The sequence below is a fragment of the Onychomys torridus genome, chromosome 16, assembly GCF_903995425.1.
Source record: "Onychomys torridus chromosome 16, mOncTor1.1, whole genome shotgun sequence".
NCBI lineage: Eukaryota > Metazoa > Chordata > Mammalia > Rodentia > Cricetidae > Onychomys > Onychomys torridus.
In genome coordinates this window covers 8,226,855-8,250,824 of record NC_050458.1, presented here as the reverse complement: position 1 = coordinate 8,250,824, position 23,970 = coordinate 8,226,855, and the positions used below count along the sequence as shown (strand labels likewise).

The following is a 23,970-nucleotide window of genomic DNA, read 5'->3' as shown; positions in this document are numbered from 1 at the left end:
CATTTAGGAAAAAATAGTTTAAAAATAATTGTGAAGATGGTCTTTTGTTTGAAAACCATGGTTTGCTTTCACTAGGTAGGATACCTATCTGAAACTTAACATTTACAGGTAACTACATTCATACAGTATGGTTTCCAGAACCTGATCCTGTACTTTTTTTAAATGTAAATCACTAGGAAGAAGCCTTGAGCAGATGAAGTTACACAATCTCCTGCAACAGATGGTCTCACATCAGCCCACACATCACACACTAACTTTGCCATTAAGCAAAAAACAGACACATTTTCAAATATTGATTCCAACTAATGCCTGATCCTAACAGGCATGATCTTATCATGGCCCTGCTATAATAGAAGGAGTGTCAGAGCTAAACAGAGTGGGCTGGGATAAGATCACAATCTTCCTCACAATGATGCGATGGTATCACAGAATGAGGATTGTACTCCAAGTAATTATCATTAATAGATCCTGGCTCTGCAAAGAGCAGACACAATGGGGTCTAAACAAAATTGAGGGAGATAAAATGAGGTTGGTAAGGATCATAGTTTAAGGTACCACCTATTCTTGGTATGCTCTCCCAAAGTTTTAAATACTGGCTTTTAAGTGAACAAAAAAGTTCAAAATGATATCAGTACAATAAAAATGGAAGAGGAAAAACACTCCTTTATTAAGGAGATAGTTGTGGGTCACTCATCTTTTGGCCCATTACAAACATAGAGCTTATTTCTACTCTTCAATATAATTAGTGTTTAGCTAAGTTCTAAAGAAATTAACTGCATTTGTTAACAATTTGTCAGGCATCAACAGATATATTAGTCACTATCACAAGAAGCAATAAAGATCTTCTTATAAGCTTCCATATATTCTCACAATACTTTGTAATTTATCTTCATGCAAAAATGGCCCAAAGTGGCTCTTCTTGCATTTAAATTTCAGATAGATGCTTTGCACTGAATCTTAGCCCTATATCCTAGGTATCACAAAGCTCTCAGTGACATATCATGCACTCTACAAAACAACAACAAACAAAACAAAACCAAAAAATAGGGTGCCTTTTTAAACTTAATGATAATTAAAGAGTCATGATGTCATTAATATATTTAATCTCCTAGCAGCTCTGTGATGTAAAACCACTGCTGCTTGCTGGGATTTCTGCTCTTGTTACATTGCTGCCACACAAACGTACACAAAATGATACCAGTGAACTCAGACTCAATCATTAACAGAATACAAATGCTTTTGTTAAAAACCATTCTGTGTTGCGTCGGTCTACTCTGTCTACTCTTGTAACATAATCTGCTTTATCACCGTTACAGAATATTTAACCAGGAACATGAGAGAATTGGTTAAGAAGTGTGATCAAGTAAAAACATGCCTAGGATTGTTACTAAAACTATTATTACTTTTATTTACTCTGTCCCGACTTTTTGAGGGAGGAAAAAAGCCAAACAATACCTTAGTTTGTTCCTCTTCCCAAATGAGTGGTTAATTCTAGTTGCTGAAATTCTTTGGATAACCACCAAGATTAAATGCATTACTGAAATCAGCAGTACATACAGGGCCCTAAACTCTATCAGTTGTTAATGTGGTAAAGAAAACAGAACCAGCCACTGTTGTATCTTGTCATCAACTAATTCAGTGGCTGACTTTCATCTTTTCAAATACGATAGCCAATAAATTCAGTTGGAATTAAGCAAACCATACTTACCTATGATAAATACGTTTCCTGGTTTTGTTTCCTAAAGTGTACTCCCAAGTCTAAGGTGGGAGAAATGCTGTGAAGTAGAGCATTTGCTTTTCATGTACAACACCCTGGGCTCCGTTCTCATCCATGCCTGAAACTTTTTTTTTCAGCAAATAATTCCATCTTTAAAATATGGTGACACCTCACAAAGACCTGAGGTAAAATGTGTCTCTTCAGTGCTCAGCCCTCTCTCTTTTTGGACCTTCTGTTCTGATTTCTTTTCACAATACACTATAGACAAGGATAGACTCAAAATACAGCTTTGACTAGTAAGCTAGTATGTCGGCACAGGCTAACAGGTGCTGCTATCCACATACATCCTCATAGGTCCTGACACTGTCTCCTGTTTGCCTTGACCAAGGATCACAGATACAGGGAAGTCATATAACCTTAGAGCCCAGTCTTTTAGACGGTTGTTAAAGATGGGTGCTAGGTGGGTATAAGGCTTTCTGGGTCTCAAGAACCATTATATATTTATGTAAGTCCATTTAATGAGTTGGAAAGAATGCAGGTATGCTGCTGAACTTTTGTAGGAGTTAGCTATTGGCTTGGTTCAGGAAAGATGGAAATACTGAGCTAGCTACCTTTAAAGGTTCCTAGCAAATGTAACAACACATCCAGCTCATTTTCTTTTCAGTTTCAGTCTTGCAACAATGGATCAAACAAAGAAAGGAAACTACTATCTGAAAAAAAAAATCATTGATTTGTGGAACAGTACACGGAAAAACTGATTTTTTTTGTTCTTTCATGTACTAAGGGGATTTATGCAAAGGGAAAGCAAATGCCACGGAGACTCTTCAGGCTGAGTCCGTTGCCAAAGGCTCATCACTATTCTTCATCTCTGTAACACACACCCACGATATGCTCTTTCTCTTCAGCCTGCTAATCAGGGCAGTGGTACCTGATAGCGGATGATTGACTAAAGAAATCAAGATTGAACTTATTCCCTGAGGCACATTGTACCTTAGATCAAAGAGTGCACATGTGGCATCCTGAAAACGAAATCCTGATGCCTTCACCTCTCCACTCCCTGATATAGAAACCCAAGACAATAATCCTTATAACCCAGCAATGTTGTCTCTAAAGAGGGAAGAAAGACCAAGAAGAAGAAATGTAGGGATCTGGAGCGACTCACTTTATTTATTTTTTAAGCTTAAGGCTAGTTTTTACTTTCTAACTCAATTTTCTACATTCCAATTGCAATGGCAAATTAAGGACAGCCAAATTGAATGCTAAATGCTTACCACCAAGACAGCCTCTTAGAAAAATAATAGAATTTGTTCTACAAATTTTACTGGTTCTCAAAAGCAATGTAGGCTATCCCAAGAATGTGACACAAATATAAGTGAAAAATGGGGATTTTAAAAATCAAGTACTTTTTACTTACAGCATCATTAAAATATCTTTTCCTGTCAGCTATTTCAGATGTCATACAAATGTTCATACCATACATAGTTAATAAAAAAATAAGAGCCCTCAGAATAACAACCAACTTGATCCTGATTTTGGATTAGATTTTAATGGAATAATGAGCATTATAAATGTCAAAGGAAGCTACAGAATGTTAGTAAGATTGGTAGAGTTTCGAAGTTGCTTCTCTCTATCAGTTTGTTAGTAGATCCAACTGCATTCAATGTATAGTATGCCTATTAAAGCCTTATAAAGAAACTCAGGCTCTAAGCCAAGCAACTCTGGCAAGCAGTGTTTTCACAAGGCAATTTGCTTTATTCCCATGTCTCATGTGCTCAGTGTAGAAGCACCACACTGTTGTCAACACAGCAATAAGACTGCTTGCTTTCCTTGTGAGGTAGCCATTGAACCTAATGCCTCACCACTTCAAGGTCACTGGTTTTTGTTGTTGTTGTTCTTTAATTATATCATCTATAATTGGTCAACATGGCTTGTGCTGATTTGGAGATGAGTCACATCCACGGAATGGAAGTAAATTACTTAGAAACTTTTAAATGTCCCATGCATTATGAGTATTCTGTGTTGTCTGATGCTAAAGAGAGAATCAGCGCAGATTACCAGGCATTGAGAGAAGAGCTGTGGTAAAACAGTACAGTACAATGAGGTAAAAAGAAGGTTCGACTGTAGTAATTGATGAGCTAACATTTACTCTACTTTCCCTTGTTTCTCCTGACTTCATCCCTTTTGACTATAAGATAACTGCCTAGGGGTAGAAAAAGATAACTGATAACTATCGGAAAGAGACAGCCAACTCAGTAGACGGCCTGTTCCTCTGAAGTTGTCACCAGTCGATACTGACATGCTTCTCTTTCCAATGTTTTTGGCATGTAAGGGTCTATAACACATCTAAGAGTGAGTGCTCATTTGTACTCTACCACTTGAGCAATATGTAAGATCTGTAGCAAATGCAAAGCTTTCTTTATAATATCAATACTGCTACAAACCACTTTATTTTTACTAATCTAGGGATATATACTAAAGATGGTTAGCATAACCATTAGCAACTTTGATGGTTGTGGTGGAATATTCCTCTGCACTGTATGAAGATGTGTCACTGTGGTTGGTTTAATTAAGAGCTGACTGGTCAATAGCTAGGCAGGACTTCTGGGGACAGAGAGGACTTGGGGAAGAAGAAGGGAAAAGGGGTCATGAGCCCAACATGGAGAAAGCATCATGAGCAGTATGGAAAGATGAGGTAACAAGCCATGCGACAAAACATAGATTAAAATAAACGAGTTAATGTAATTTATAAGAGCTAGAGGGACAAGCCTAAGCTGAGACAAAGCTTTCATGATCAATAATAAAACTCTCTGTCAGTTTTTGTGAGCTTGTGGCCCAAAGAAAAATACATCTACAAATAGTGTCCAACATGGGGACTTGAATATCCAAACCTAGAGCCTGAGAAAGCTAAGAAAAGTTCTGGACAAGAAGCCAGTGTGGTGGTACTATGTTCCCCAAAATATTGTGCATGCTAATAAACTTATCTGGGGTCAGAGACAGAACAGCCACAATATTAAACATAGAGGTCAGGCAGTGGTAGCACAAGCCTGCCTTTAATCCTAGCATTCCAGAGGCAGAAATTGGTGAGTTCAAGGCCACACTGGAAACAGCCAGGCATGGTGACACACGCCTTTAATCCTGTGAAGTGATGGCAGAAAGCAGAAAGGTACATAAGGTGTGAGGACCAGGAACTAGAGCTGGTTAAGCAGTCAAGCTTTTGAGAGCAGTTCAGCTGAGATTCATTTGGATGAGGACTCAGAGGCTTCCAGTCTGAGGAAACAGGATCAGCTGAGGAACTATTGAGGTGAGGTAGCTGTGGCTTGTTCTGTTTCTCTGATCTTCCAGCATTCACCCCAATCAGGTTTGATTTCATTAATAAGACCTGTCAAGATTCATATTACAAGCCAGATGTGGCTTTCTAGTCCTGCAGTCTTTTAGGCAGACTGGTGCTCAGTGTGTAGAAGCACAGGTACCAGCATGTCCTGTGTGCTGGAGCCAGCCACCAACACCATGTACCAGCACCATGTGCTACACTGAGCCATGGGCAGCTGACATGGCAGTTTAAGACTTGTTTCAGACAGTAAGAGAATGCTGCAGGTATTCAGTAAAGATAGATCCAGACCAGAAAAAAACCCTCTAAACAAGTTACGGTGTGTTTAAAAAATGTGTGTAGGATTTACAAAGAAAAGAAAATGGGTATAGACAGTCACAGAAAAAAAATAGTTTATAAATAATAAAAAAGTCTTTAGAGAGAGAGAATAAAATAATGTAAAAACTATAAGCCACATAAAGATGGGAAATACACAGGACATCTGGAGTCTGTATAGTACTTTGTTATCTTTATTTTTTATGCTAATAAAAAACAAAAGCTGCTGAGGGACATTGGATTATGAAAACTGCTATATATTTTAAGAATGATGTAACTTCAAAATGGGAGTCAGAACATATGTTGTGTTGGGGAAAAGGTTATACTTTTGCTTCCACAAGAAATGAAAAGCTGTGGATTCCTTCAAAGTTAATTGAAATTTGTCCTTGGGAGTCCTCTTGAGTATCCTGGCTACAGACATATGAAAATAAACCTAGAAAAGCTACAAGACAGAGCAAGGGGAACAGATACCATTGAAAACATGTGCCCAGCTGATCCAGACTCTCAGGATGCCTCTGGTGCAGTTTCCTTAGAGTTCTGCATCCAGAACAGTTTCAAGGCTACTGGCTGAGATGGTCCAGCCTCAGACTATTCTAGCCAGAACCACAGATAAGCCTTGTGTTTTCTCATTGCACAGAGACTGCACAACAAATGTCATGGCTTGTTTTGCCAGGACTTTACCATTATCTCAATTTTCTCAAGCTCCCTAAAGATGCCGTCACAACAAGAAGCAGTCTAGAGAACACAATGCCCACATTTCCAAGAGATAGGGTAGGTGATTTTTTGTCTTTCAGTGGGTTATGGATGTTTATCATTAATTAGAGAGGTGCTTATAAACTGTTATTGGTCATGGTCAGGGGGAAAGCTAAACAAAGGAGGAGATTAGGTTCAGGGACATATTCACACAAATTTAAGGTTGTTTTTGTTGTAGTGTTTGCATGTTCTGAACTTGTTTAAGGTATTGCACCTATGCAGCTCATTTAACGATGTAATGTAAAATTCTAGTCCTTGAAAGTCATTACAAACTATTTAGGATAGTTAAGAAATAAAGGTTAGTAGTTATCTAACAATCAAATTTGTGGCCATGTTAGGTATGTTTTTAAAGATATATTTTAGATAGTCAGATGGTCTTCAAACACTTCAGAACTACACAGAATATGGGATTTAAGATGTTTTAATAACATAAGGCTATTCATGACAGTGAAACATGTCTGCTCCTGGCAGCACCAATTTACTACAGAAAAGGATAATGGGCATCAAAGAATCTCCATATGGAGGTGTTTTTTTATTTTTTTATTTTTTTATTTTTTTATTTTTTGTGGTAAAAGCTAGTCATGTAGGCAAAAAACTGCCCTTGCCTCAACTGCTGACAGTATGCTTGCTGTCCAAATGGGACAAGCAGGACACGAAAGAAGACAACTGCTGAACTTTGCCAAGACAAGGTGGGACAGTCCTTTAAAATTCCTGCCTCACAGAAAAGTCTGTCAGATATGCTAGGCCTATAAGATGAAGATGGATGCCCCAATGTTACAGAGGAAACTTGGGTGACTGTCCAGGCAGCCAGCTGCTTCTGTCACTTCTGTAGTTTAGGAAGTTGCTTGTTCTGCACTTCTTGTCTAGTCAGATAATATTATATCCTTCTTGGATCCCGGATGGAGTTGAAGATTTTATATATATATATATATGTATATGTATTTTTTTTCACAGTTTTCTTTGTTACCAGCTTCAAAAAAAGGAACTCACAAAAGAGGTATAAAATTTATAAGGCTGAGAGACATAAAAGCATAAATTGTCTACCTAAGAAAATGTTTTGAGGTGTAGAGTTTTAAGTTGGTAATACGAGTTATGATAGAAAACGATTTAGGTGTAAAACTTGAAATTCACCAAGATAAGATAGATAATAGAGTAATTTCTCTTAATATGATACACAAAAATTACATTGTGAATGTAATTCTTACCTTATAATTGTTCTCATTGTTTATAATTTTATTATGTTAGAGTTAAAACCATTTCTTTTTATTTAGACAAAAATGTTGTGGAATATTCCTTTACACTGTGTGAAGATGTGTGTCTCTGATTGGTTTAACAAAGAACTGAATGTCCAATAGATAGGCAGGAAAAGGCTAGATGGGGTTTCTGGGGACAGAAGCCAGATACAGAGGAAGCAGCATGAGAAGTTTGGGGAGATGAGCTAACATGCCACAGGACAGAGCATAGATTAAAATAAATGAGTTAATGTAAGTTATAAGAGCGAGTGGGACAAGCCTAAGCTGAGGCCTGGCTTTCATAATTAATAGTAAGTCTCCACATTGTTTTTTATTAGCTGGTGGCTGAAAGAAATATTTGTATACAGATGGTCATTAACTTCTCATGGAAAATGTATGATTAAAAAAATAAAAATAGTCAGAAAATCAAATAATTGACTTTCAGCATCTACAGAGGATATATTCCAGGATTCCCCCATAAACACCCAAACCCAAATTTGCTCATGTACCTGAAGTAAAATGGCACAGTAACTTTATGCAACCCAAACATATGCTACAAAAACATCTACATTATTTGTGACCTTTTCTTCAGTGAAAATGCTATTTAAATAATATTATTTAATGCTGGGCAGTGGTGGTGCACACCTTTAATCCCAGCACTCAGGAGGCAGAGACAGGCAGATCACTGTGAGTTTGAGGCCAACCTGGGCTAAAGAGTGATTTCCAGGAAAGGTGCAAAGCTACACAGAAAAATCCCTGTCTTGAAAAACAAACAAAAAATTATTATTATTATTATTAATTATTTAAGCAACAATAACAAGAAAATAAAAACTTTGTCACATTCAGACCAGATACAATTTTTTTCCAAATATTTAGGATTCACTGTTATTTGGATCCATGCATGTAAAAATTACGGATATAAAATTTGAAACGTAAAAGAGCACCTTGAATTATAGTATTCTTTTTCATTTGTTTTACTTTATAATTTCCCATATTTCTTTTCTCTTTACCAAGCCTGTAACTTTAACTGGAGTAGTTTTAAAAGGTTCTAAATGGTCATGATTATGAACAACCTTTTATGTTTCAGATATTGTGTACGTGTGTGTGTGTGTGTGTGTGTGTGTGTGTGTACCTGAAGAGACCAAAGGATGATAGCTGAAGTCACAGATGGTTTTCAGATACCCAGTGTGGGTGGGCGCTGTGAACACATCTCCACAGAAGCAGCAAGTCTTAGCAGTTGAGGCATCTCTCTATAAACACTATAATCTTCCCAATAAGTACTTTTTTGTCCAACATGTTTGTGCCTAACTTCTCTACATTTGTTTAAGCTTACGTATCAGTGCACAGATAATATTTTTTATGATAACTTAGCAGTATTGCCTTTGTCTGTGATCTAAAATAATCCAGTTCCCAGAAAATATTTGAGAAGTATTACTGTTTATAATATTGTTTAACTTTGGTGGAAAAAATATTGAAAAGTTTATATATCTTTCAACAATTGTATTTTTTTTTACTTTGTGAGACCATTTTACTTAAGAAAGAATAGAAACAAAATAAAATATAATTATTAATTTTTTAATTTTATATGCTGTCCTGAAGACTAATTATTAATTGCACAGGTGTGTGCATGCTTTCACCCATGTGGTTTCTTTAAAGCATTAGATGAACTTGGTGGATAGAATTTAGATATATTCAATAAGCATACAAGAAGTAATTCTGTTTGATGAGAATTCAGACCTCTGTGCCCCTCCATTTTACCAGAGTTTCTTACTTACAGGACATAATAAATATTGAGTCAAGCTTTCCTTTAAGACTCTTATCACAATTATCTATCATAGAAAAAAGAATAGATTTTACTCATTAAACTGCTGGCCAGTGCGGCAAGGGGTAACTACAACAATAATCATGAAAGTATAGTTTCACTCATCTATGACTTAACTGCAAAGAATAGAACAGTAACATATCACTATGCATGCATGCACATAGAGTAATGTATGTGTGACTAGGGGTGGGAGTGGGGTTGGGGTAATTAGGTTATCATTATAATCAGCTCTATCTCTATTCTTTTTATCCAGACCTTACATAACCACTGGTGAATGTCTAGCTAACACCCATGCTAGTCTATCTTAAAAAAATAAACTGAAGGAAGCGTGAGTGACCACATAAATGATGCATGGGATGAATATTATTGTCCACGTACGTACATTTACCCTTCTAGAACTTGCACGGGGAGAAAAACTTGGGCTTTGAATGGACACCTGTCGGTTTGTCTTTTCTTCTGCCTTCCTTTTTATTCACAGACAGATGATAGTTTTACCTAAAGGCATCTGCACTCACAGAAGTAAACTCAACAAAGAAGGCCATTGGAGTTGAGGAGGGGGTAGCTCTCTCTGGCACCCTCAGCATAGGGCCCACCCTAACATTGTTGTTCACCCCAAGGCAGATGAGCTTCCCCAACTGAGCACAGGAAGTTCAGGGTATCATACTGTCCATCTGATGATCACTTTGGTTTTGACTTTTCTGAATCTTCACTTTTATTCATAAACTAGACCTATAGCAGGATGAACAAAAGAAAATAATCCCAGTATCTATATATGATCATTTTAACTTGATACCAATTTCCACTAATTTCTCCCATAAATATTAGTATTATGTTTTATGAAACATTGCTTCTATGTTTCTGGAGCAACATATGTCTATTTTTCCCTCTTTATTGTTAGGAGTAGTTTTATTTTACCTGACCAGCAAGCAGCAGCTCTCCCTCTAAACTCATTGGAATTCTCTTAGCCCTATGAATTATTTTTGAAATTTAATTTAATGTGTACTTTTAAAATCAACATTTGTCCCCTTTCAAAAATCCCAATAAGTAACAAAGGTACATTTAGGCTCCAAAAAAGATTAACTGGACCATACGGGTATCCAAAAGTCTGCCAAAATGGAATCAGCATTATAAATGATAGCTTCGTTATTCATTAAGCTACGAAATGAGAACCTACAGTACATAAAACACACTGGTCACTCACACAGCGTCCAGGATGCCAATAGCTGAAACTCTCTTAGCAGATTAAAAGTGACCTCTATGTGTCCCTGGACAGAGAGAGAGAGAGAGAGAGAGAGAGAGAGAGAGAGAGAGAGAGACTATTTTTGTCATTTGGCCTAGATTAACTAATCAAAGATTATGGGGAAAATGACTTAAAACAGCACCTTGAACCTTGGCCCTTCTGACAACCACATAATTTTTGCCATCAAAATATTTTATTAGAAAAGCTTCAAGAAGAAGCACAAGGTTTGGCTCAGAACACTTGGTATCCCATTAAGGGCCTCTGCTGTATTCCATAGCTTGTCTAGTCCAAAATAGCACACTCTCCCCCCACAGAGTCTCTCCAAAGCCATCCAGAATCCTCTTTTCCCTTATCACGCTGATACAGCCCTGCCTCATCCTCAGAGCCTTCTGACAGGCCTGCAACAATTGGGAGGAAAGGGTGGCACAGAAATGCTCATTGTTTCCTCTCACAAAACCCTGCCACAGGGTGCAGATTAACGCCAAAAAAAAAAAAAAAAAAAAAAAAAAAAAAGATGGCTGCAACCAAGGGGAAACATTTTTCAGAATGCCTCCTTGTGATTAATGAAGTAATAGCATGGGCCACCATTTGACTTTCACCCCCTCCCCCCTCCTCTCCTCTTTAGCCCCCTCTCCTGAAGTATGAGCAGATGGGGCACTTCTGTAAATGTCTCTTTCCTTCAGTGGGTGTCAATGGGTATTTCTTTTTTAAGTTATGAAGGAATGCAGTAGGAGTAAACCTGCCTAGATTCCTTTGTTGAAATATTCAGGAAAAAGGCCACCTTTTTTATTGCCATGTCTGTAGGTCCTTGGAGTGCAAATACTACCATTTTGTTACTGTTGTACCTGAAGAAAGTTAATTCTGTATGCACTCAGGTTATGGTAATCATGTTAGCTGCACATGTGGACATCACAGATGTACCTTTGCATGGATGGATAGTCTACATGTGCCTGAGTAGCACTAGTTTCCAAAGAAGTATGGCAATGCCACACCTGAGACTTAAATCAGTGCAGTAAGGACATGATTGGTTAATCTAAGCCAAATGACAAAAATCACACACACACACACACACACACACACACACACACACACAAGAGAGAGAGAGAGAGAGAGAGAGAGAGAGAGAGAGAGAGATGATAGATAGATAGATTGATAGATGACATATACATACATACATACATACATACACACATACTTACTTACATACATACATACATACATACATAGGTATGGAGAGAGACCAGAAGAAAGGAGAGAGACAGAGATGCAGAGAGAGAGACAGAGATAACTCTTGCCCATGGTACACTGCCTGTGCTTCTATATACAGTCATGAAGAACAAATGCTGTATATTTGACTTCTTAATCTACCTATGAAATGCCTTTGCTTTTTTTAGCTCTGTACCAATTCTTCTCAGTTCATCATGTGTTACTGTCTGAACCATGATGGCAACATTTGCTTTCTTTCTGTTCTGAGCTCTAAACTCAATAGATAATGAAAAAAGTTGAGTTAACATTTTAAGTACAAACCTACCTCAATAGCAAGTCACACAGGGTAAATTACTTTTTCCAATTGTTAGGAATCCCCAATCACACACTCAAGAAATGCTTTCTAAAGCATAACTTCGCACTAAAAGGAGACACAATGAAGTCAAGTTGTTTGACAGTTCAACCTTTCTCTTTCTAAAATTATGTGTTTTTATCCTCTGATTTTGCAGTAATTGTCTACTTAGATGTTAAATGCTCTAAATGTATACTTTGTCCTTCTCAAAGTTGTATATTGAGAGCCTCAGAAGATTCACAGCAGCTAATCAATAACTCTGATGACCACATGTATACAAATTAGTGTAAGTGCATGCACATAGAGATGCATTCAAAGGATGAGATAACAATGAAGCTCCTGGTTAAGGACACTAAGATAGAGGGCAGAAGTGCACAGAGCTGTGCATACTTCCTAAAGTGTTAAAAGGATGAAGAATCAACTTCCTATTCACAGATATAAGAAAATGTAATGCAGGTTCACATCACATCACAAGCTGTATAGTTTTCAAAGTGACTAAATGCATATAATTTTATATCATTTTAAACCAACTGTATGATGTAAGTGTGGTATAATAACTCCTCTTTTATAAACAAGAAAACCAAGAGGATATGCTATTAACCAAAAGAACACAGCTACTTTGAGTAATAACAGACAAGCACTTTCTCATATGTTCTATCTGATGTTTAATGCTTACAAATATGTTAATATGTTTCTCAAAATGACCAAAGAAGATATGACCAATAAAACTATCTTGTATTTCTAATTGCAATACCATGCTTCATATACACATTTTAAGTGTACATATATACATGTGTGCAGGTACCATGGAGACTTGAATAGAAGGTTCTATAGCTCAAGAACTATAACTCCAGTTACAGTTGGACTTGGACTCTCTGGTGGAGGAGCCAGTGTTCTGAATCACCGAGACATCTCCCAAGCACCTGTATTTTAACTCAGTTTTCTTTACCTGCAGAATTAGTATTCAAATATAGGAGCCGTTGATCACTTTCTCTGGGAATATCATACTTACCTACAGAAATAAGAACAAAACTACATCTTATTTTCATAAGTGTCTTTAACTGATGAATGTTTGATTTTGGTTATGATAATTTATAAGACATAATCTCTTTCCTTCTGTTCAAATTAAATGAATTTTCTTTTGTAATTTCTTCTACTGCTCCTAGTGTTTGAAAGTTCTCCTCTAGACAAAGGTCAAGTAACTACTTATGCAAATTGCCTTCTGCAGCAGGCAGAGTCTGAGGGGTCTAGAGACTCCTCCTTTTCAGTTGTGAGCCCTTGTTTAGCTCAGTTCCCTTCCAGGTAGGCTAGATCTAAGAAACAGAACTTAGCAGATTATGATATGTCACTCTGAAACTAGGTTACAAATACACTGTGCTTCTGCCGTGGACCCCTTCTCTAGGCATCTCATTTTCCTGTCCACATGGATGCCAGCAAACATGGTGTCATCTGCCCTGTAGAGAAGCTCACTAGGTCAGGAGCTGAATCAACAGCCACTTAGCGAGCTGGTGCCCAAATCCTCCACTGGTTGAGCCTTCAAATGACACCAAAGAATTGGCCATCTGTCACTCTGGCTTGTGGGAGTCACTATGACAGTGCAGTGACACAAGTTAGGCAGAATAGAATTGGAGAAAAAAGGGGAAGAAAAATAAATGAATACATAACCCATGGGTCTGCATATACATTCTTATGTTTGTCTCTTAGTTTCTCTAAATAAAGTGATATGAAATGGCACTTAAAATATAAAATATTATTAGAAATAAGAAAATGCAGTTGGGTCAGACTGGGCCACTGAGTCTTATGAAGAAAACTGAATTCAGTGAAAGTAGAGGAATAATACAGCAAAGTTTTAAATTCAACACTTAACCTAAAAATTAGGGCCAGTGACATGACTCAGCAGGTAAAGGCACTCAGAGCCAGGCCTGCAGACCTCAGTGCATTCCAGAGGCCCAGATGACTGAAAGGGAGAACAGACACCCCAAAGTGCTTCTATTCCACACATGTGTACAGAATAAATACAATGTTATATAAAATTATAAGTACATACAAATTGTAAAAATAAAATGTTAGCCTCGAAAACAGAGTTCCTCAATCATTTTATATAAAATATACTTGATAAAAGTACTTGATAAGAACTATGTTGTTTTTACCATATTATAAGAGTACAGAAGATGTTTGCTCCTAGATCATTATTAACCCTGTGCTTTGTGGGAGTGGCGTGGACAGAGGCACAGGCTCACCTCCGTCAGATAAGCAGTAACAAAGATGATCCACGCCAACAGACGGACACAGCTAAATCATAATACCTGGTTTAGGCCACCTTGGGATTTCCTGGTGGTCAATTAAATTAAAAGCAGAGTTTAATGTGTAATAAGTCTTAGAGAGAATTATTCTGTAACAATTTCAATTTTAAAACCAAACTGAAGGAGTACCAAATGCTTTCTTGTCTACTTTCCACAAATATCATCTTCAGATTGCTGACTATGTTATGCTAAGTTAAGAATATTGCTAATTCCTCATAACTCAGAGGGTTATCTATTATCACCATGCAGAACTAATGGTTTTAAAATATGTAAAATGGAAATCCTTTCAAAACTTCAAGTAGAAAAACCCACAAAAGCATTCTAACTTCATAAAGGATAGAACACATTTTTATCCAAAACTTTGCACACACACACTCCTCACAACATCTAATTTTTCCTTTCTTCCACAACAAAACCGGCATTTTAATTATGTTCTATAATTTATATCATGGAGAAAATAGAGTATACTTTGCAAACTACTGTCTTAATCTCTAGAAGGATGGAAACCTTTTTCTAGGCAGTCAGGACTTTATATATCTGTGTCCTCATGGTCCAGACCTTCACAATGACTGCACTTGGTAAACTGAGAAAGCACAGTAACAATGACGTCTCTAAGAAGAAGACTCATGTATGTTGCCCCAGTGTTGAGAATGAACAGCACACATGACAGCCCCCAATGAACATCAGCAGCCAGCTTGCATCCCTCGTGCCTGAATTCTAGGAGGCCTCACTTGCCATCAGCCTCAACTTGAGACACATACTCCCAGTACAGCCACTTTGATCACATTATCGTTATGTGAACAGCTCATCCTTTGGGATATTAATAATCTCAACTGCATAACAGTCATATGCATCTCAATAACCCTATGAGATCGTCTTCAATAATAATTCTTGGATTCTAGAAAAATAAAAAAAAAATTAAATGAAGAGGAAAAACTAATTTTGTAAGTATTCATAAATAGTTTGAGTCATACCTCACAACGCAAGTCGGAAAATGTGTTTAAACTTCAGATTACGGAGCCAGGTGTATTGGTACATAGTTATAACCCCAACATTTGGGAAGTAAGGCAGGAAGAATGCAAAATCAGAATTTAAAGCTAATTAGGCTACAGGAAGAGTTTGGGTTCTATCTGAAATATATGAGACTCTGTGTGTGTGTGTGTGTGTGTGTGTGTGTGTGTGTGTGTGTGTGTGTGTGTAAAACCACAAACTGTAGATAAATGACAAGGAATTTTGCCATTGGTTTCCCAAATTTCAAAATTTTAAGTAAAAATATACAGAACATGCCAAGACTATCATCAGAAGAAACATTATGTCAAAAGGAGATAAATCTAACGCAGAGTGCAGCTATACATACATACAAACTGTGTTTTGGGGGTAGGCAATAATTATCAGAACACGTAAATTTATGCTTCTGGTCTGTTACTGTGTCAGAAGACAATCTAATTCCATGTGTTGTGAATATCATAATGCTGCCTTCATCACAATGTGAGGAATCCCTTCAGATTAAAATGTAGATGAATAATCTAGCTTTCTACAGGCTCCCAAAGTGATTATTTGGTGTTTTGGTTTCCTACTTTCATGCTTATATTTTATAGGATATCTTTAATTTCTGAGGCTTCCATACTAACCTATTTCCTCTTTTTGACCACTTTGCCCTCTTAAAAACTGAAAAACAATCATTCTAGAAAGAACGTGTGTCATTTCCAAGGCTCTGCTACCTTAAATATCCTGCCTCATGTCTTCCTGGGCAGCTTCCCTGTCCACTCAGTTTCCATTATTCTCCACATAGCAGATACAGTATAAGAGAAGGCAGATCTTGGCCTCCCTAAGAGACAAACCTACAACCTCTATCAATAATGTATTTCCCCAGTGCTTCCCAAGAGGAAGAGGGTACAATTAAAAAGGTCACAAGTCAGTGCACTAATAGAACCTGAGGGCATGCTTGAATGAAACTGGCCGAAGCCCAATTAGAGGAATCAGTACATTTGTCTTCTCTTGGAACAACCCTGCTCTTATGGTTCCCATCAATTCAGTATAAATCTGACTGATCTTATCCAAGAAGTTAATAGAAAATTGCTCACAGTGGGAGACTGCCACCTCAGTTTCAAAGCAGAGACAGATGGAATTTCCCAGATGGTTTGTCACTGGAAAGTGAGATGCTGGATGTGACTTCACAGAAAGCATGGTGGAACAGAACACCTTCTTGGCCTGCACCCATGTCCTAGTGAGGGATGAGACTGATTCTGTTGTAAATAAATCTTAATTGGCTCCATGGCACAGCAGCTCCTCCTTTCTGTCTTAAAGAGCTGTTAGGTATTACCACTGAAGTTTATCTACATCTATCAAGAAATCACCAGGAGCACATCTCCCTTCTGGGTGCAGACTTAAGAAGTAGATATACTTACCTCATTCTATGGAAACTTTCACTTAAATGAACTTAAAATACAAAATAATTGTATAAACACAAATGGCAAAAGAGCACCTTTCCTGTGGTAACTGGACTGCTAAATTGGGCAGATGAAGCAAGACTAGAGCAGATATTGAAATGGGTGTACAATCTGGAATGCAGTGTGCTAATCCTGAAGAAGAGGAAGTGCCCGCAATTCCCTGCTTCACTTATTTCAAGGTTCTGTTTGTCTGTCTGCTTGTTTCCCTTACTATAGATGGGCACAGCAAGGATATGAAGATAAACATTAGATAAGTAGCCCAGTGAGAAGGTAAATCATGTGGAAAGTACCCCAATCCCAGCACAGAGAGAAAGGTGGAAATCCTTAGAAGGGAAAGTATTCTTCAAAGACAACCTGGAACAGAGCAAGCGAATCTGGGCTGACTGCAAGAAAGAGGGGATAGAGAGGAAACAAAGGAATTCAACCATGCTAAGAAAGGACAGCCGGATGATGCACAGATGTGGAGGAAATGGTATCTATCCAGGCAGGACCCTGAGGCTGTTTCCAGGAATGGGCATCTCCATGTAGACAAGCAGTCAAAGTTGTAAAGGTGAAACCAGGAGGACCTGCCGTAGGCTTTTCCAGTTGAATTCTTTTTGCACACTTCAGGATTGGAAGCACTAGAGGTAGGGACTGCTGTGATTTAGGGCACACTATGATCTAGATATTAAATGATGAGAAAGACAGAAGGCACAGAGAGCAGTTGAAAAGAAGAACAATGTGATCATCAAGGGGCATGTGACGGAGGTGTAAGGTAAAGCAGCGTCAGAGGATGAGAAAGAAAAGAATGGGGACCTGAAAAGGAGGATGTGAAAGGGAGAACACTGGAAATGGAGAGCTGACTCTGAAGGGGAGGGAGGAGAAAGGGTGTAGTTCCAGAGAAAGATAAAGAAAGGTGGATTTGGGCTCCTGTGTGTGAACAAGCATTTGAGACTCCAGAGGAATGGGAACAATGGAATAGAGCTGAGACAGCAAAGGCGATGCAAAACGAAGATCAGAGGGAACTGAATGATGGAGGCAAAGGAGGACATGAAGACCACCTGTAAAGGTGGTAGCAAACCCTCCTCATGACTACTGAGCTAGAGGAATTTTAGTGGGAAAGGGTAGTGAGCAAGGTACAGAAAGGAGTGGAAATACGCTCTATTAGAGAAAGAGAAAAAGCCAAGGTTAGAGAGTTTTGTTTAAATGTCATTTGTAAATTAGTTGCTGATGCTTTACAAGTGGATAAGCTCCCCAAGGCACTGGGAACAGAGGGAGAAGAGAAGAAAGGCCAGAAGTGTTTGGGGAAACATGCACAGTTAAATTAAAAAGAGCCAAAGCTGCGAGAGAAGCAAAAAATATAGCAATGCTGAGCTCTGGTGAAAATGAATATTAAAAAGGAAGATATCATTCACAATGTCAACACCAGTGGAAAAGCCTGAGATGCCACACAGAGTCTTGCTTCAGCAGAATTATCAATTCTATCATCGATATGTCAAGGCTGGAAGGCATCGGTGAGTATCGGTGAGAATGTCCTGGTAAGTTCATTCCATTGTATTGTATTTTGACTTTTAAAAGTATTTATTGAATGCTTATTATGTTCCAATGGTAGATGTCCAAATGGAATAATAAACATTCAACAAATCTCTGTCCTCTAGAGTCTCAATATTTATTTGAATACTGCTTTTAAACTTTGTTTACTGTATCTCTTTTTACATTTATTTGTTTTATTATTGATGCATATGAGTATTTTGCCTGCCTGTATATCTGTGCACTAAATGGGTGCCTGGTGCCCATAGAGGACAGAAGAGGGTGTTGGATCTTCTTGGACAGGAATTACATATGGTTGTCAACAGCCATGTGGGTGCTAGGAACTGAACCCAGGTCCTTTGCAAGGATAACAAGTGCTCTTATCCTCTGAGCTGCATCTTCTGTCTCCATCACTGTATCTTAAAGGGTATAGCTTTTCCAGAAGCTTACTCTGAGAGGGATTCAAGTGTAAGTAGTGTACTGAGGAAATGACCTCAGGAAAATTCCAGCAGGAATGTGTAAAATCAGACAGGACAGGAAAATAGGATCATAAAAGATGCATTATTAAACCTACTAGAGACCAATTTCATTGACAAATTTTCCTTGACAGTGAGATGAGACCTGAAATTCTATAGAAAAATGAAGAAGCATGGGGTTTATCGGTCAACTTGTGTTTATCATCACTAGTTGAAGACTGTCATTCGGTATATGAATCTCTAAGACTTAGTTTGTCTGGCCTGCAAGGAACTTGCTTCAGGGTCTGCAAAACATCTATATGTAGAAAACAAACAGAAATACCCAAGTGTTCCACTAAGCAACCTTGGTCTACAGTGATGAGTGCTGGAGTGGTACAGGTATGGATATGTTTGCAACAATGTAGAATGGAAAGAAACTGTACAATGCTAGCAAAGAATGGGTTCAAAAAATCAGTGTCAGAAGAGATGGAAATTTATAAAAGAGGAGAAACAGAAGCCTCTGCTAATTGGGATCATAATGATATGGATCAAAAATTGCTAATTCACTTTTCTATCAAATTTCTATGATAATAACTACTCTGAAACTTTTACAAAATTTAATACAAGCATTGTTTTGTTATTAGGTCGATAGCACGGACCCTTCATATATGCATTGCCTGTTTGAAGAATTTGACGTCACAAATGAAAATCAAGCAATTTTCCTATTCTGATTGAACAGAATGAAATGAGATTTCTCTATCAGTTTTCACGATTGAATTTATCAAGTCATGATGAGTTTAATATTATGTGACAATATGGAACTTTGTATTTTTGGTCTATCTAATTAAGGATGCACAGTGAATCATTCCCGCAATGGTTTGAGTCCAGTCAGATAGCTAGCTATTGACAATTGATGCATTCAAAAGCAAGAGAGTGCAGATGCCACTGAAGTTCGAAACGTTCAACCTTTTAAATAATTTTTGGTCTTTGATGATATTAGTTACCACCATGTTCTAATAGTAATGGGAGATTTAGTTTAGAAATATCTTCATACTTGGAAGGATATAAAAATCATCAAAGAGATAATACAAACACACACACACACACACACACACACACACACACACACACACACACACATACTTTGCCTCTTCAAGGCAGTTAGGTTAACTTTAAATTCTGACCAATCTCTGGTCAGAATTTAAAGTTAACCTAAAAATCTACTCTGTTGTTTGTCTTTTATATTCTCTTTTTTTATTTTTTTGTTTTTTCAAGACAGGGTTTCTTTGTTTAGCTTTGTGCCTTTCCTGGAACTCGCTCTGTAGACCAGGCTTTTACCTACCTTTCTTTTTCTTTCTTGTTTTTTTTTTTTTTTTGGTTTCTCTTTTATATTTGCAGTGAAGCCACAAGACTTTCAGTGTACCAGGTATAAGGAACTACAAGAGCACTTTACGTTATTGTTTAATATTAAAGTGTTGGAAATAAGTATATGTTCATTTACTGGTAAGCAATTCCTCGAGGGGCATAATGTTACAAATCAGAAAATGGGGAGTCACAAGATGTCATGGACTTCCAAACCCTGTGCTTGTGAATTTTATGTGTTAACTCAGATGTGTTTAACCAGAATTAATATTTAAATTAATGAACTTTGAACAAAGAAAACACTCTGTCATATAGGTAAACTACATTCAACAAACTGAAAGTCTAAATATAAAAAGTAGATTGACTTCTCCTGGCACAAGTACAGCCTTTGTACTCTTCTGGGCCTCAGTTTACCAACCCATAATAACAACTTTGGACTTACAAAGCCCCCTTCTTGCTTGATCCAAATGCTTACAATAAGTCTCTATGTTCAGACTCATCCTGTTGATTCTGTTTCTATGAAAAATCATAATCACTTGATAAGGAGCTAAATTTAAACATGTTAATGGCCTAAACGCCAACGTCAACAGTCTTTCATCCTTAGCTTGCTGTGGGGAATCTGTGAAACTTTTAATGTGCTGGAATGCAAGTGATCCATTTGTACAGAAGACAGACTAATAACGGGAAAATCTCTCTTGATAATTCATGTATTTGTCCTCATTTAGTCTCAAAGTCTTTATAAGCCAAGTATTATTATTCCTACATTATGGACAATATTTTCTAGATTACAACGTAAGTTATAATATCAAATAATTGCTTGGGAGCTAATTATTTAACTTTCTGAAGTGTCAGTCTTCTCCTCTGCAATACTTTATTACAGAGATAACTATTGTTTTCTCTCATATGAAGTATTCCTGGCCCAATACATGCATTTACTCTGCTGCAGCTGCTATTATCAAATCTTTGCAGTGTGAAGCATCTACCAAGATAAGAAGCTATTGGTAAGCAAAAATCTATTTATACATTCAGTGCATTACATTATTCCAGGAATAACTTCTTGTCTGATCAGCTTTTGTGTTTTTCTATACAGAGGAGTATGTTTCTTGGAATATCCTATATACATACAAATGCCTGGCTGGCAAAGACTTCCCACAGAAGGTGGCATATTTTTAATGTACTTCAAGATGGAGACTTGAAAGATATAAAAAGGATTTGACATCTGGCATGGTGACTCAATTAATTACTGTGTTGGATTAATTAGTGTGCCGAATCTCCTGAGCCAACATCATGAGTCTGAGTAACATTACATCAGTTGGCAAACAAGCAATTTAAACAAGTGTTCTATTTCAATTTTGGTTCAAAGTTGGGCAAGAAAGGGCTAGTAAGTTATATATTTTTGATAAGAAAATTTTGTCTTCATGTTATTAAAAAACATATTGAAGTACTGTCCAAATTCTAAAGATGCAAGAAAATCTGCACAAATATTTGACTAATTACAAATGGTACCAAAAGCAACATTTTGCCCAATGTAAAGCAAACAAAACAAATCAACAAAATTCTGTCATTATTGCTTATTTTCTTTTATTTTTATAAATTTGGCATCTCTTCAAAAATTTTTATCACATTGAAAATATACTATAGATAGTTTACTGAAGAGGCAATGTGTGAGACTTCAAAGTCCTGGAATCAATAGCCAGAACTTTTGTCTTCTCATCTATGAAACCAAAAATTGAAATACAGCAGATTTACAGATTTGTTAGGCGGGGTAAATGAGCTAATCAATTCTTAAGTTTATTCACTCTAGTCTAGAAATAAATAAGCATCATTATATATTAGTCCTTGCTACACAATGATCAGTATGGTTCTGTAATAGTATAGGTTGCATTTAATGACATAAATCAGATTAAATTCTGGAAGAAAAAATGTTTTCAAAATGTTTTAAAAGTAAAACTGTAATGAAATATTTAAATTTTTTAATAAAAGGTGTTGCCTCTAATAGAGCACATAACTAGAGATTTAGACTCTAAATAGTATAAACTAAGGTAGTAAGGTATTTCTATAGAGGATAATTAGGCAAAGCTGATCTGGTACCACAGAGGATTCATACACCTCGGATAGAAGCAAAACTATTGGATGCTTCAAATATGTAAACTGAATTATTTAAAGATATTAAACATGGCATAAAATGGTTTTGGAATGGTAGAGAAGTGTTCAAACCACAAAATGATGCTCTATAGGTAGCAATGAGAAGTTAAACTTTCACAAACAGGTTTATTTTCTATACACCACAATTTAACATAAGGTAAAATGTTATGAAGCCACCATACTGTATGTATATTGACAGTGAAATAGAGGTTGATAAATCATTGCATTTTAATATAGATATCATTTTGATATAACAAATGGGAAAAACTTCACACTTTCACGAATGAATGACAGGTTTCATTTCAGTGGCAGAAACTATTGACAGAACATTGAAGAAATGACAAAAGTTTGTGGTGGTGTCTTGTTATGGATATCGCTCTGTATAAATAAAATGCTGATTGGCCAGTAGCCAGGCAAGAAGTATAGGTGGGACAAGTAGAGAAGAGAATTCTGGGAAGTAGAAGGCTGAGGCAGAGAGACCTGCCAGCGGCCGCCAGGACAAGGAAGATGTAAGGTACCAGTAAGCCACGAGGCAAAGTATAGATTAATAGAAATGGGCTGAATATAAGAGTAAGAGCTAGACCATGGTAGGCCTGAGCTAATGGCCAAGCATTTTAAATAATATAAGCATCTGTGTGTTTATTTTATAAGTGGCTGTCAGACTAACAGGGCTTGGCAGGGGCTGGAGAGAAGGTCTCCAGCTACAGTGTCTGATGGAAGTGTTAAATATGATCAATATCTTAGTTCTCAGATGTCTGCTAAGCAGTGCTGTGGGAACCTGCAAAGTATACCTCTTGCTTTTCCTTCCTTCCAGTGTCTTGAGAAATCAGGTACCCATATAATAACAAGCAGATGACTTTGTAGCGTCAAAACTTTTATAGAAAAGTTAGCACAACTGATAATGCCGATCATTCATTCTTGCCCTTACAGTTACAGCCAGCATTATGGAAGGATAGTAAAGCTGTTTATTTCTTATTCTTTGTGCACACCTATAATGTATGGTATTTAATTTCTGTCATCTGTAAAAGAAAGGTGACTACACGTATTATTAAATGTGAACAGACTAAGCCTGGCTCAGCAATGCAGCAGTGTGCATGTTACCTCACTAGTCAGTCATTAGATATGAATACATTGTTTCTTTTGAGATTATTTTTATATTAGAGACAAACATTGGGAAAATGTTCGGAAATCCATAAAACTAACAAAACACAAACTTTTTTCCCCCGGAATTTAACCGGGAAACAAGCAGAGATAAAGCCTGACAAAGAGTAGCCAACCATCTTAGAAGGTCCACATACCAAGGAATTATTATTCAAGTCCATCTTGCCAGCAAACGGGCCCCAGGTTGTTCCCACCGGAAGTTGCTGCCGACTCTGAATTTTCCGTTCCCCATCTCTCTGAAAGGCCTCCAGCTCTCCTGCAGAGGTGAGAACAGGGGCCATTAGAACATACATGCATATATCCTAACAACAGCACCTGTTTTGCTTTTGCTCTACACATTCAATATTTTCAGGATTCATCTAATGAAAATTAATTACACTTCCCTGAAAACCAGCTGACCTTGGCACCCTTTAAAGAAAGAACACTTGTCTTTATAACTGTATTCAAATTCAATCCAGTTTCTTTTCTGCACTTTCCATACTCATTATCCACAGAAGTCATCCTTAAAAAGCAACATTTTCTTAAAAAGCATTGATCTAATGCCAAAATAGAAAGGAGACTTTTGGAGAATAAATGATTGGTGAAATCCTTGCATCTGTTCAAAACTTTTGAATAACAGT

The 23,970-nt window shown here is 37.2% G+C and overlaps 1 protein-coding gene across 1 annotated transcript in view; it reads right to left on the bottom strand.

Annotated features, from left to right (window-relative positions):
* LOC118596941 (zinc finger protein ZFPM2) overlaps nucleotides 1–23,603 on the bottom strand; it is a 218,781-nt gene extending 195,178 nt beyond the window's left edge. The window contains exon 1 of the mRNA XM_036208058.1: nucleotides 23,488–23,603. Within this exon, the coding sequence (XP_036063951.1) occupies nucleotides 23,488–23,511 (24 nt within the window). The 5' untranslated portion in view covers nucleotides 23,512–23,603. The remainder of the gene's footprint in view (nucleotides 1–23,487) is intronic.
* Nucleotides 23,604–23,970: the final 367 nt, after the last annotated feature.